Here is a 15,838-nt window from a genome sequence, read left to right on the forward strand (position 1 = left end):
ATAATTAACTTAATTTTATTTAATTAGTATAGGTACATACCTATAGATACTATGAGAACTAAGAATATACATAATTTTTTTAGTGGTTATCTATTGGTAATTGTAATAAACATGATTATTGACCTATAATCGAACATTAGTAATAACGAGGTGTCCCTATAGGTTTCTCTAACGGAATTTAATATTTTAAATAATTTATTTACTTGAAGTAGAATTTGTTAGTTTTAACTAGGTTTCTTGAAATTAAACATAACTTTATAAAAACAATACTTTTAAATAATTATCGTTTCTTATATAAACATATGAGGTGTTAATAAATCTTATTTAGTTTTTAAATTGTATATTATAGTAATTATCTTACCATGGTTCCAATTAAGGATCTTGAAAAGAAAATTAAATTGTATGAAGCTCAACGAGATCGTTCTTTTAGTCGGGTGCAAGCCATTTATGACTTAATACCAGATATTTATAAAAATGAAACTATTAAAAAACAATTTTTGAGTAAAGTTCGTACCTTGGAACAGTTACGTTCTGAATTTAAGGAAATAGTAGAACAAATTAATTGGATGAATATTGAATTAAATAAAGATTTTGAACCTTCCTTTTCGAGTTTAGATTCATTTGATGACTTATACTGTGAAATAAACCTGGTGTATGATCAGCTTTCTGCGTCATCCCAGTCTTCTCAGGCACAGCCTTTAAATGAAAAGGCTGTAACTGTAACGTCTAATAGTAATGATTATATGAAGATTCCCCGCATCGAGTTACCATTTTATAATGGCGATATACAGCAGTTCCCTTTCTTTTACGAAAGTTTCAAGCGTATGATACATGATAACAATAATTTAACAGATTCTGATAAAGTACATTATTTGTTTAATCAATTAACTGGTAAAGCCAGGTCTATAATTGTAGGCGTTGTACCTTCTGCGGAAAATTATTTAACAGTTTGGGAAACGTTAAAACTTAAATATTATGATAAACGTGAATTGGGTACTTCTTATTTGAATCAGTTACTTTCAATGAAACCTCTTGTTGGTGCTTCGGCACAAAATCTGGAAGATTTTATTGATAAGTTTGCAGCTACAATTGCTGCCTTAAATCAACTTAAGCTTGAAAATGTAACTGAATTTATTTTTGTTCATTTGGGTCTTAAGTTACTAGATCCTGATACTGCAAGAAGTTTCGAAATGTCGATTCGGAATAATAATGGTATGCCAGGTTATGAGGAGTTCGTTCATTTTGTGCGAGAACATGTTAAAGTTCTCTATCGAACCTCACAACCACGTCCTTCAATTAAAAATGAAAGATTTGTTAGCAAATCTACTAACAGTAATCGCTTGCGTACCAATCATGCACATGTTTCAACTGGTGATCCTCGTTCTAAGTGTCTGTTTTGCAACAGTGCAGTTCATGTAAAAATTTCAAATTGTGATAAATTCTTAAAATTGAATCCCATTGAGAGGTATCAATATGTAAAAGATAAGAAGTTGTGTACTAATTGTCTTAGTTCTCAACATTGGTCTTCCCGCTGTACGTCACAGCATGTTTGTAGTAAGTGTGACGGAAAGCATCACACGATTCTCCATTTTAATAATAAGCCTCCATCGCAAGCCACTGTGGCTCTTAGTAATACTGAACCATGTATTAATAATAAAGTGAACAATGGAGTTCAATTTGAAAGTGAAGGTGATCACCAAGTTTTAAATAATCAGGTATCTTTGTGTACAATGTCAACTGAAAAACGAGTTGTATCTCCAACTACTGAAGTTTTGGGTACAGCAAAGGTTGTTGCTGCTTGTCGTAATGGCAAAGAGATTTTTATTAGAGCTCTCCTTGATCCTGGTTCGCAGAAAAATTATATATCTGCCAAGGGTGCTAGACGACTAGGCTTATCTGTCAATAAAAGTTTATCAGCTTCAGTTAAAGGTATTGGTGGTTCTACTCAAGTTGTAAAGGGTAGCGTTAATTTTGTATTTCGTTCCACAATTCAACATGGGAAAAAGTATTCTATAGAAGCGCTTGTTTTAGAAAATATTACATCTAGATTGCCTACTTGCCCTATAGATATTACTAAAATATCTGGATTTGAGGGTATTGCATTAGCAGATAATTCGTGGAGCGTCCCTAATGAAGTTGATTTATTAATAGGTGTACAATTGTTTACCAATGTATTATTGCCGGGTAAGATAGTTAATGCCCCAGGCCAACCGAGTGCTATCGAGACGACTTTAGGTTATATCGTTCTTGGTGATGCTCCTATTACGACAGTGTGTACTTCGTCTCTTAGTTTTTGTGCTACATATGAAGTCAATAATTTAATAAAAAAGTTTTGGGAAATTGAGGACTTAGGAAATTCTCCTATTCTCAGTCTAGAAGATAAACAGGCTGAGGATATATTTAAATCAACTGTTAAGCGAACTAGCTACGGTCAATATGAAGTTGCTTTACCTTTTAAACTTGATTCTGAAAATTTAGGAAATTCTTTGAAGGCTGCAGAGCGCAGTTATTTACGATTAGAATCGAAGCTTCGTTCTCAACCAGCAGTTAAGTTGGCGTATGATGAGGTTATTACTGACCACCTTAAAAAGGGATACTTGTCTGAAGTAGATATTGTGCCTCAAGAGAAAGCATATTATATTCCTCACCGGGCTGTTATTCGTGAGGATAAGATTACTACAAAATTGAGAGTCGTTCTTAATGCTAGTTTTCCTACTGACTCTGGTTTGTCTTTGAATGATATTTTGCATGCAGGCCCTAGTCTGCACGCGGATTTGTTTTCTATTTTATTAAATTTACGTTTGTTTCTAGTTGCTATTTCGGCAGATGTTCGTCAAATGTATTTAGCAATCCATGTTCGTGAAAAGGATCGTCCATTTCAGCGTATTTTGTATCGTTTTGATTTTAATGGACCAATCAAGGTTTATCAATATAACCGTGTTGCTTTCGGTTTGCGATCCAGCCCTTTTTTGGCGTTACGTACTATACAACAACTTTTGGAGGATGAAGGCGATCGTTTTCCTGTTGCCAAAGAAATTGTTTCTCGTGATATTTTCATGGACGATATCGTTAGTTCCATTATAAATGAACAGAAAGCTAACGATGCTGTGCGTGAGTTAAATGAGCTCTTCACGGCTGGGGGATTTGAATTGGCAAAATGGTCTTCCAATTCAGATCGTATATTACAGGAAATACCTGAAGACAGGCATTTGTCACAGAGTGTCTCATTTGATAGTGATGATGATGACAATACTTTCAAAATCTTGGGACTACGTTGGGATCCCATCGATGATAATTTTACCTTTCAGGTTAATCATGATGAACGTCCATGTACTAAACGACATATACTGTCATATATTGCTCGGTTGTTTGATGTTTTAGGGTTAGTGGCCCCTATTGTACTTTTCGCTAAATTATTAATTAAAGATTTATGGATAGCAAAGATTGATTGGGACGATTCTCCCCCAGAAAATATTGTTAAAAAATGGCATCAGTTTCAACGTGAGTTGCCCCTAATTGAGCAGCTTAAATTTCCTCGTCACATTGGTGTAACAGAAAATTGTAGGTTGACAATTCTTGGGTTTGCTGATGCAAGTGAGAAAGCGTATGGCGGAGTAGTTTATGCCTGTGTTACTACTCCTAATAATGACAATATAATCACTTTGGTTTGTGCCAAGTCCAAAGTGTCCCCATTAAAAATTGTGTCACTTGCAAGACTAGCGTTATGTGCGGCTTTAGTTCTTGCACAACTCATAAAAAAGGTTGTTTTTAATTACATGCCTCGGTTTTCTGTTCATACGATTTTAGCATTTTCGGATTCAACAGTAGCATTAAGTTGGATCCACTCAGAGCCCTATCGATGGCAAACTTTTGTAGGCAATCGTGTGGCAAAAATACATGAGAATTTGCCTAGTAAACATTTCTATCACATTCGGGGATTAGATAACCCTAGTGATTGTTTATCTCGAGGGCTAACACCAGCACAACTAGTGAGTCACCCTCTTTGGCTTCACGGCCCTCCTTGGGCAAGTAAACCGAAAGATTTATGGCCTATTAAACCTTTTATACCTCAAGGTGAGTCAATTCCAGAGGCAAAATCAGTAGTTTTAATTTCTACTTGTGATTCAAAATCGAATGTATTATTTGAGTTATCTCGCAAGTTTTCATCATGGAGCAAATATCTTCGGTCTGTTGTTTATTTACTTAAATTTGCTAGAATATTACCTAAAGGGCCTATAAGCGCCGAGGATTTATCTAAGGCTGAAATTCACATAATACGAGCACTTCAAAGTGTTTATTTTGCACAAGAATTGGCAGATCTTTCAGCTGCGAACTTGTGTTCTAATTTAGTTAGACAATTGAAACCATTCTTAGATAATGGTGTTATTCGAGTTGGTGGCCGTTTGGATAACGCAGATGTATCCTATGAATTTAGACATCCCTTCTTGTTACCCAGACGTGATCATATTGTAGACATTCTTATTGATTACCATCATAGGAAGAATTGTCACGCAGGGCCTGAAACATTAATGTCCCTTTTGCGTTGCAATTATTGGATTATATCTGCACGACGAATTATTCGTCAGAGAATTCGTCAATGTTATTTTTGCTTTCGCTTAAAACCTCAAGCTCTTTTTCCAATGATGGCTGATTTGCCCTCATGTAGGGTAAATCAAGTAGAAAAACCATTTATTCATACTGGTTGTGATTATGCTGGACCTATTTCATATACGCCTCAGCGTCGTCGTGGTGTTAAAGCCCAGAAGGCGTATATTTGTATATTTACTTGTATGACTACTAGAGCAGTTCATATAGAACTTGCTACCGAACTTAGTACTGCTAGTTTTCTATCGGCTTTCAAGCGTTTCCTGTCCCGTCGTGGTCCGGTAAAATATATGCACTCTGATAACGGAACCAATTTTATTGGTGCCAAATCATACTTACGCGAACTGCATAAATATTTAGCCAATGAGTATAAAAAATATTGGAAACAAGAGCTCGCGGAAAACCGTATTTCTTGGCAAATGATTTGCAGGAATGCCCCTCATCATGGCGGTAGCTGGGAGAGTATAGTGAAGGGAACGAAAACCCATTTGTATAGGACAATTGGTCAGCAAATATTATCTTATGAGGAATTGGTGACCGTACTCACACAGATTGAGGCATTGCTAAATTCACGACCACTGTGTGCTCTTAGTTCTGACCCTTCGGAACCCAGGGTTTTAACACCCGCTCATTTTCTTAATGTGGTGCCTTTAAGCTATTTACCTGCATATCCAAATATTACATCGTCTGACCACCTACTGCAGCGGTATGAATTATTGGATAAAATCGTACAATCTTTCTGGAAAAGATGGCGAAACGAGTATTTGCACACACTCCAAGTTAGACAAAAATGGAATACACCGTCAGTGCCTATTCAGGAAGGTACGGTTGTTGTATTAATGCAAGACAATATTGCTCCATTGTATTGGCCCCTTGGCCTGATAGTTAAAACCTTTCCGGGAAAGGACAATATAGTACGTATAGCACTTGTTAAGACTAAAAATGGTACTTATCAACGGCCTGTCGTGAAATTATGTCCTCTTCCTATGCAATAGTATTATTTAATTATAGTTAGTTTAGATACTCCATCAGGAGTCCGTAAAAGTTTAAATATTAGTATAATTTCTTATTATAGTGCGATGTAATAGTTATAGTTGTTATGTTGAAAGGCATCCTTTCAAGGCTGGGGGAGAATGGTGACGCCAGTTTAAAATTAATAACATTATTCATATTAGTATTTGCGCCTACTCGCTTTTCGCTATGGATAAGGGATGGGTACTTTACATGCTCGCAATTTTAGTGGTTATCTGTGGGCTATGGACCGATTGTGTCCGATCTTTGTCGGTGCTGCCCTCTCGCGCCGATGCCCTTCTTTTTCGAACTTCGTTTTGAGTAACCGCGACTGGCCGCTTTCCTACAACTTAATTAAAAAATAATATTTATCGGCTGTGCTCCGTGTCATCTTTCGGACCATCGAACCCCGGATCCTGTAGAGAGCTGCTGGAATTGTTCGCAGGTGAGTACCTATCTTATTTTTGAAATTACGAAAAGCGAGGTAAAAACCAGCCGGCGACCCGGCTCACATATCGAAGGAAATAATTGTTATTCTTATTGAATTGCTTCACCACTACTAATGGTAGTGGAATAAAAAAAAACATTAATTACTAGTGGTCGCCCCATAGTCGAAATTCTACCATAACATATGTAATTAATGAATTTATTATGGTTACGTTTAACATTCAGTAAGACTATAGACGAATAATGTTAAAAACAAACAATATTAATCTATTCTCAATTTGACCATAGACTTTAACAATAAACAAAAGAGTATGTATGCATGTGTGTGTGTGCGTGTGCGTGTGCGTGTGTGTCAAATGCATGTTAATGTGTGTGTAATACTTTTTTATATACTTTATTGTACACACCAATTATTTATAAAAATATGACAGAGTGGAATCAAATGTACAAAAGCGAGCTTAACTGTAATAGAGTTGTCTTCCAGCAACATCCAAAGTGAAAAGGAGCATCAATGTCAGCGGGTAGTGTATTTTTTATTAATTTAATATATATTTTAGGGATAATTAAAAAAAAATGTTACCATTCTTCACTCTTTCTCTATGTGTGCCAAATTTCATACATCTCCGTCCGCGCGATTTTCATAAAAAAGAAGTACAAAGTTTTTGCTTGACATACCAATATACAGATTACGTTATTTCCCCTCGTACTAGCGATTTTTATCACTTTGCATCGAGCTGTCAGTTCGCCACTCCCTAATCCCTGTAGTAACAAACGTAAGGTAGACAACCCTAGCGCGTCACGCTCTTGTTAATATCAACAATGGTGTTTCTATGTGCTTATTAGATACAAGATTCTGTACTTTCGTGTTTCTACAAGAACATATCTCTTATTCTGTAAATAACAATACTATTATTATAATATTACACGTTTTGATCTAACTAGAACTCTTTTTTTTAAGTCGGTTAATTTTTTTTTTTATATTATTTATTGGATTATTGTTTTTTATTTATTTTTTTATACGACTTAAAATGCCAAACTGTCTGACGGCCCACCTGATGGAAAGTGGTAACCGTCGCCTATAGACATGAGCAGTACCGTGGACATAACAGAGTGTACTGTTTCGCCCATGATACCCCCCATGCGTTGCCATTCCTGAGGACTCAGGTGTTATTCCTCTGTACCCAGTAAATTCACGCCAATTACGATTCACGTTTAAAACATACAATAATAATAATAATTAGAAACAGTGTAAGCAGAGTTAAACTTATCTCTGAGAGAGATCTCTTCCAGTTAATCCAACACAGTGGTATAAGGAGCAATAGTACCAATCAATTGTCAAAGGCTACGGTAACCACTTACCATCAGGTGGGCCGTATGCTTGTTTGCCACCTTAGTGGTATAAAAAAAATAGTCAAAACAACAATAAATGTTTAAATAATTCACAAATCATTATATCTATATTTGAAATGTACTCTCTTCTGTTCTTCCTCTGACCTGTTCGTGTTTCTACCGTGAAGCAGTTGTGTTTGCATGGCTGTGTTTCGGTTTGAAGGGTGGGGTATGGTAGTGAATTTACACGGTACAAAGGAATAACGACTGAGTCTTCAGGAATGGCAATGCATGGGGGGTATCATGGGCGAAACAGTATATTCTGTTATGTCCATGGTACTGCTCATGTCTATAGGCGACGGTTACCACTTTCTATCAGGTGGGCCGTCAGCTTGTTTGTTAAAAAAAAGTGTTGTAATAAACGACTAAGGGAACTTAACGATCGAAGCAGGGGCTGCAGCTTCCCTCTTGAAACATCACCAAAACCTAACTGCGGTTACCAATTCGTCTGCCAAGAGCGGCAATTATGGTAAAACCCCCCAAGGGGAAGGCCTTTATTCAGCAATGGACAGTTAACGGCTGTATTTTCATCATCATTTATTTACCCAGTAGAAGCCACGTAATAAGCCTAGTCTTACACACTTTTAAACCCACACCCGAGCGAACGACCTTTGCGCCAAAAAAGGCAAGCCTGATTTAAATAGAGTACAGTATAAATGCACCTTACGGTCGAGGGTTAAGGCTGCCTTTCCAACAGCCAGGATCCGAGATGATCGTCCTACACGGAACCTTCCCTCCTACGTGCGGTGACTGTGTAATATGATTTCTTTGGTGAGTCAATTAATAAATGGTTATGTGAATTTACGTTCACGTTTTTAGGGTTCCGTAACTTTCAATGGGAAGACGGGAGCCTCGTATAAAAATTTTCCTTGGACTTCAACGAATACTATTAAAAAAAAACATCCGAATTGCCCCAAGCGATCTCGAGATTCGCACGTTATTAGATTTCCATGCCTTAAAAAGGAAAACTGAAGGAAGACTTTACTTTGTTCAATGAATGAATAAATCAATGAATGTATGAATAATAACTTAATTTGCCTGCATACAAGTTATTACATTAAAAGTATCTAATGTTAAAAAAGACTGCAGTTTTTTTATGCAACCTAGAATGGCAAACAAGCCCACCTGATGGAAAGTGATAACCGTCGCCTATAGACATGAACAGTACCATGGACATAACAGAGTGTACTGTTTCGCCCATGATACCTCCCATGCGTTGCCATTCCTGAGGACTCAGGTATTATTCCTCTGTACCCAGTAAATTCACGCCATGTCCCACCCTTCAAACCTAAACACAGCTATGCAAACACAACTGCTTTACAGCAAAAGCACGACTGTGACAGTGGTACTCAAGCAAACGACTTTTGTACAAAATCTCCCTCTGGCATTCAGCCATGTGACGTAAAAATATTTAATTTAGAACTCTATCTTTGTCCGTCTGTCTGCCTGTCAAGTCCCTTTTACTCAGGAACGCGTGGAGATATCAAACTGGAATTAATGTCAAATACCCAAGTCTGCAATCTCTTGAGGCTCTGAAAAAATTAAGATTCTATGTCAATGCAATCAAAAAATATGACCGTTTGTATCGGATTTGACGTTTATTTTGACATTTGCTAAAGAATGAAAACCTATAGGGCTTCCCGTTGACATAGACTCAAAAAATTTGGCAAGAAGCAATATTTTATAGCAAGAGTAAAAAGGAACAATCCGATTACCATAAATTTTTACATCACAAAATAGATATTTTTTAAATATAATTTGCACGGAACCCTCAGTGCATATGTCCGACTCGATTTGACCGATTTTCTGCTCTGGCCCACTAGATAAATCGAGAATTAATATTTAGAATCGGTATCACTGACATATTATTAGTCTGTGAGAGAGAATAAGATCGCGACATGCTCTGTCTTATTCTTTCTCATAAGGGCGCTGAAAATAAAATGGGACCAACACGGGAATAGACGCTATCGATTTTAAAAAGAATTATTAAAATCGGTTCAATTGCGTAAAAAGTAATAATAATAATCGTAAATAAAATCATTATGGTATTATATTATATTTAACTAACTATATCATAGCTATACCAGAGGGAGACTTTGTACAAAAGTCGTTTGCTTGGGTACCTCTGTCCTATTCGTGTTTCTGCCGTGAAGCAGTTGTGTTTGGATGGCTGTGTTTCGGTTTGAAGGGTGGAATATGGTGTGAATTTACAGGGTACAGAGTAATAACACCTGAGTCCTCAGGAATGGCAACGCATGGGAGGTATCATGGGCGAAACTCTGTTATGTCCATGGTACTGCTCATGTCTATAGGCGACGGTTACCACTATCCATCAGGTGGGCCGTTAGCTTGTTTGCCATTCTAAGTTGCATAAAAAAATTTTATACACATGTTTATTAAAATGTCTAATGGGGGTTTTGCGTTTGCCAACCCGCCTGCCAAGTTTAGCAACTACTGGCAAAGCTTCTTTTATGGAAAAGGCTTATATATTAGTAATATTAGATTATATAGATAGAGTATATAATCTAATATCGCCATAGAAATGCTTCGAGAAAAATGAGTCAACTTTTTCATACAACTTTACATGATATATATTTAGTTATGAGTGATTCCTTTATAACTTCTATATATTTTTTTTTTGTCTTATAAATTCTGCATCTTTTTAATACGTAAACACTCATTATATTTATTAAATAATACGTTAAGATACATTTTATGTGTAAATATATAAAAAAAACTGAGAAAAAAACAAGTCAGCTAATTTGACAATAAACTGACAAAAACTTGATCCGTTTTTGAGGCTTTATTCTCTATCTATGTATATAATCTAAGTTAATAATATTACTATTGTAGCCGTCAAAATAGCTTCACATAATTTGTATTTTTTTTTTTATTAAAATACATACAAGCAATTTGTATAATATAGAACGCCATCGCTGACTTTTTTGTAGCCCTAATAAAGAGGAACGGTTCTATCATACATTATTTTATTTTATTTCAGCATTTTCGATGGAAGATATTTTAGTAGATTTGATTTCTTCCGACATCTTGAATAATTATCGTCATATTTCAACAAATTAGCACAAACGTATATTAAACTACACGTATAAATCTTTCTCTTGAATCATTCTATCTATTGATGAAAACTGCTTTAAAATCCATTGCGTAGTTTAAAAGATCTAAACGTACAAACAGTAAGAAGCGACTGTGTTTTATACAATGTAGAGATTTCCAAACTAAATCCAAAACAAATAGATTTACAATTCTCCTGTATTGATGTGTGGTATTGTTGCCAATTAAATGTATCATATCGAGATGTTGCAATGATTCAAAAACGTTTATCAACATTGGATTTTTTACTTAAGTGACTTCCCATCTAATAGAATGAGATTCTCATATCATCTGTATTTTAAGCCACTGCAAAAACATTTTTTTTTTTTTTTGTGATTATATCAAATTTTGAATAAAAATATGAAATATGATACGTATTCAATTCAGGATTACACAAACTCATTATTCAAAAGCGCGCCCTTTTATTAATCTACACATGGGTATTATTCATCTATGACCATCATAAATCAATATGGCGTCTGATTTATTTTACATGTGCAAAGTTTTGATCACAACGTTATGGAAATTAATCGCGTTAATAAATTATTGCTTCGCAAATAAAATAAAATACTTAAATTGTGACAAAATTAATGTGAATGTAATCTTTGGAAGTGACCTCTCTCAATTCCTTTTGGAAGTCACTATTAATTAAAACTTTTTGACTTTTTGGCGGAAATTTGTCTATGGTTATGAATTTATAAAATTAGGTACGTTTACACGTTACAGAAGATTGTCGTTTAGCTTAGTGGTCACCACACAGCCAAGTAACCAATCGTTTTATATTCATTTCCAAGTAGTAGGTACCCATAAAAACTGCTTCCACCACTAAAACATTTTTTAATGGCCTCCATTTCACTCTTTAGTCTCTGGTCGCCGTTTAAAGCGATTTTCCCATTGAAACCTTAATCTTCGCCCGAGATGTCCGGTCATTAGAAAATATTTAACGTTCCACTGTTTAAGCTCTTAAGAACATGCCGTGCCATTAATTATGAACACAACAATAAGTAAAATTCCGGGAATAGTGCGCCGGTCACTTGTTAATCTTTGTTTTGTCTCATACGCTAGTGATGGGAATGAACTCGATTTATAATTGCAGCATATTAGTACCATAATATATGTATTTATAATCGATTGATTTATTAGTAGAATGTATTTATTTTATATATTTATAAATTAACCTAGATACTGAAGACTGTGTACAAATATCGTCTGCATGAGTAATTCTGTCCCGCTTTTGTTTATCCTATAACAAGCTGTATAAAAAATAAATATACGTATAGAACACATGCAATATTAGAGCCAGACTCGTCTTATGACATGAAATTCTTGAGTCATAGTAACCTGTAATTTCACGGCCATAATCTCACCCTTCGAACTAGAACACAGCATGCAAAGAAGCCGCTAGTTGGAAGTATCTATAGGTGACTATCTATAACCCGCGACTTTGCCCGCGTGAATTTTTATGAGTAGACAGAACTAATTCATAATAATAATTTTAGATCCCAAATTGCTATAGAGAAGCAACAGTATTATTCTTTCGCCAATCGCTTTTAGATAATACAAAACATGTAAACGAAAATTTATAATAAATATCGTGCAATTTTCGCGACTATTTCCCTACAACAATGGCCTATAACGGGGTTTCCCAACGTGGGGCCTACGCCCCACAGGGGGCCAATTAAAAATGGACTTGAAGCGATTTCAACCCTCTTGCTTCGGGCCATTTAAATGCAATGCTACGAGTAGATATCGGTGCCAGATTTAACAAAACAAGTAAATAAAAAAAATGCTGTAAATACTTATTAGATATAATTTCTTTTGACGTTACTAAAATATCAACTGGGCAATTTGATCGTCAAGTAAACTTTGTCGGCAAAAATTATATATGGGGGCATAAAAAATTTAGAATTGTTCAAGTGGGGCATGGCACAAAAAAGGTTGGGAAACACTGGCCTATAGGATGCGAAAGATTTTTTATATGTCGACCAAAGTCGTGAATAAATTATATAAATATATATGTCACATCACTATTTCTTAGTACATGTAAATACTGTCGAACGATTATCGATAAATCGCTGTATTGTAAATCTTGGGACTTCAAAGCGATTTGAATTTTAAACTAATACGAATAAGGTTGTCATTTTTGAGTTTAAATAACAATTGTTCGAGATTAAATTCTCTGGGGAATATTTATTGCACATTGTTGTCAACGGACATATTCCAAATTTGAATTATTTTGTTATCGCACTACTTGGACTTTGCACAAAAGTCTTCTGCAATTTTGTATGACTACCCACGTCCCACTAATGTTTCTACCCTGAAGCAATGTGCTTGCATGACTGTTTTTTTATACCACTGAGGTGGCAAATACTGAAGACACCTCTTTACGCGCCTTCACGAGTTTAACATTTCGTCATACATCCTATCATAAAAGTCCAAAGGAACAATATTTTAACATTTTTAATATTTCCAAACGGCATGTATTATGTAATTTTAACATCAAATTTCTGTTTCGTTTGGCTCCGAAATTTCGAAAAACATTTCATGGTAGGCCCTCTGTTTTGTCTCTTGCTCTAAATTCTCATTTCTTCATCCTTACCTATCATCCGTTCTGTTTATTGCCATTGGATTTCGTTCGAATTGTTCGGTTCCATTCGACTCCGTTCGGCTCAATTCGGCTCCGGTTTTTTTCTAAAGCGATAAAATCAAATAACACATACGTATATATCACCTTTTTTTTTAATTTGTTTTGTTCTAAAGCTCGACACTCACTTATTTTAGTTCGCATATAAAACCAACGAGTATTGTTTGATCTTATCAGTAACTGGAACAAGGCGACCTCTATTTCGGGGGAAGAGACGAGAGGAGAGAGGATTGTTAGCAATGACAACTAGTGACAGCGTTGCCAGATTGGATATTTTTCCCCAATTTTAAGAAAAAATTTTTAAGATCGCAAAATGTTGGGAAAAAAATTCTCGAAGAAAATCGTATGGATTCGGGGAAAGAAATTTGATATTTGACTAAAAAAAAACAATACTGTTTCCTCTCCTTATTGTACGCACATTGCCCGCTGCTAATTAGTGCTTCTTTCAACTCGGGGTTTGCTCCAAAAAAACTGTTACAGAATTAAGTTCGCCAGTTATTTTATTCAAAACTAGCAGCCCGTCCCGGCTTCGCACGGGTGGACATTTTTACAACATTTTAAAAACTTATTATTGTGACATAACGATAATAGTTGGACATATAGTGTCGCGAAGTTTTTTGTAGTTATTGATATTTTCTTCAATACTGTAGAACATACTTTTGTTCTATCACCAATAGTTTCCGCAGCGCACGCGACGAAAGATATTTTATAGCATTTTTTACACCTTCAGTTACGTTACTAAAGTTTTAGTAAGGATCCCTAATCTTTTCTAGCAATAAATATAGCCTATGTTACTCAGGGTGAATGTAGCTTTCTAATGGTAAAAGAATTTTTGAAATCGGCAAAGTAGTTTTTAAGTTTATTAATTACAAACATACATACACACAAAAATAGAAATCTTTCCTCTTTATAATATTAGTGTAGATAAATTATAACAATGTAATCGAATGTAAGAGATTGCTTATCTTGATATACCGTCTAGAAATAATATATTTTATGCAATATGCAAATTTCATACTTCTTAAATTCACGCTTACGAAGTAACTAGCAAAGAGATAGTACAAAATAAATGACGTAGTAACTTAGATTATATAGATAGTGTCTCCATACAATTGCTACGGCAAAAACAGATCAACTTTTTTCATCTATGCTGCGTGAATAGGGTTACCATAATGTAAATTTATTACCGAATAGTAAGGGAGAAAGCATATTTTATTAGATTGAATTAAAAAAATACAAAAATCTTATATTTGAAAAACCCAGATAAATTCTTCACAATCATTCATAACAATGCATATTTTTGCAAAAACTATGATTTATATTTAAGTATGTAGACATAAATTTATGTTTTCGTTTTCAAATAATTGAAAATGGCCGCCATTTTAATCAATACATTTGTAAGTAATATGCACATATATTTGTATATTATATCAGAAAATATTTCCCAATTCTAATTTAAAAATCATTCTGATCTGGGAAGTTTTTAATCTAAGTTATTATTTTTACTTGCAACACTGAAAAGGAATGCATATGTTTTGATTAGAAAAAAAGATATGTGTTGCCAATTATAAGTATGGCTTACTAAAAGTTGTCCTTTTTTACACTTGATGCTTTATCTATATAATCTTTGATATAATCTAAGCGTATAACTAGTAGCAACCATGTATTAAATTATTATAAGCTCAAAGCCACAAATACTAGTGTTTATCGACAAGCAATAAATACTGTCTGTCGACAGATATAAGTAAGTAATGCTTAGGGATTGCAAATAAACCTGTCCATGAGAATTCCCATCGATGCAGCATCGAAATAATGCTATCGTTTGAAAATCGAATACGTGTTTCATGGTAGCGGACATGATGGCGGGAAAAAATTAAAATTGACAGCGTTTTAAAAATAGAACGCATTCTCGCCGCGGTGCCGATCGTGCACTCTTTTTTTTAAGCGACATTAATATTTTGTTCCCATGTTAACCTGCCAGTGTTTTTGTTTTTACACCGATGTGGTCTACGGGCAGTTACTTTTTTTATTGCACCATTTTTACAGTCATCAACGCGGCAATTTTTTAAAAATGTCTTCTTGACAAGCTGATCGTTAATGTAACATCTCATTTTCTTGCAAGTACTTATCAAATGAATCATATTATTTAGTGACAGATTTACTTCTATTCATTTTCTTTCTTTACCAACTTGCTTTACTTATTCCCAATGTCTCCTGTTTTTTTCCTTAAACCTTTCATCCTTACTGCAGGTGGCGGATACCACCAACAAATGCATTCCCAAATAGGGTTGAGGTCAGACAGGCCGACAGAAACCAGAAGCCAAGGTCTTGTGTAATACAAATAAAAACATATTACACCGACCCCAAATATTTGAGATAAGGACAGAAAGATGGTGATGATGATGAGCCACCAAATAAATATATTTTTCTCCGTAAATAAAAAAAAAACCCGATTGCTCAGCAAAACACGACCAGTGATAATGTAGCCAGTGTCAATCTGGATGATGTATGGTTTCTAATAATATTCCATACATCCAAATCCTTTAAGACATCAGTGAAAAGGAACTGTTATATCAAATTACATTTAAAAAATTACATTTTCATTATATAATCTACCAGAGAGAGACTTTG

The 15,838-nt window shown here is 34.9% G+C and overlaps 1 protein-coding gene across 1 annotated transcript; it reads left to right on the forward strand.

Moving 5' to 3' along the window:
- The first annotated feature begins 362 nt into the window (after window positions 1-362).
- On the forward strand, window positions 363-15,587 carry LOC128200340 (uncharacterized). The gene is made up of 3 exons (XM_052893462.1): window positions 363-5,427; window positions 8,054-8,198; window positions 15,458-15,587. The coding sequence occupies exons 1-3, from the start codon at window positions 363-365 to the stop codon at window positions 15,585-15,587; spliced, it is 5,340 nt and encodes a 1,779-aa protein (XP_052749422.1).
- Window positions 15,588-15,838: the final 251 nt, after the last annotated feature.

Source organism: Galleria mellonella, unplaced genomic scaffold, assembly GCF_026898425.1.
Source record: "Galleria mellonella isolate WM207_F2 unplaced genomic scaffold, CSIRO_AGI_GalMel_v1 utg1753, whole genome shotgun sequence".
In the NCBI taxonomy this organism is placed as follows: domain Eukaryota; kingdom Metazoa; phylum Arthropoda; class Insecta; order Lepidoptera; family Pyralidae; genus Galleria; species Galleria mellonella.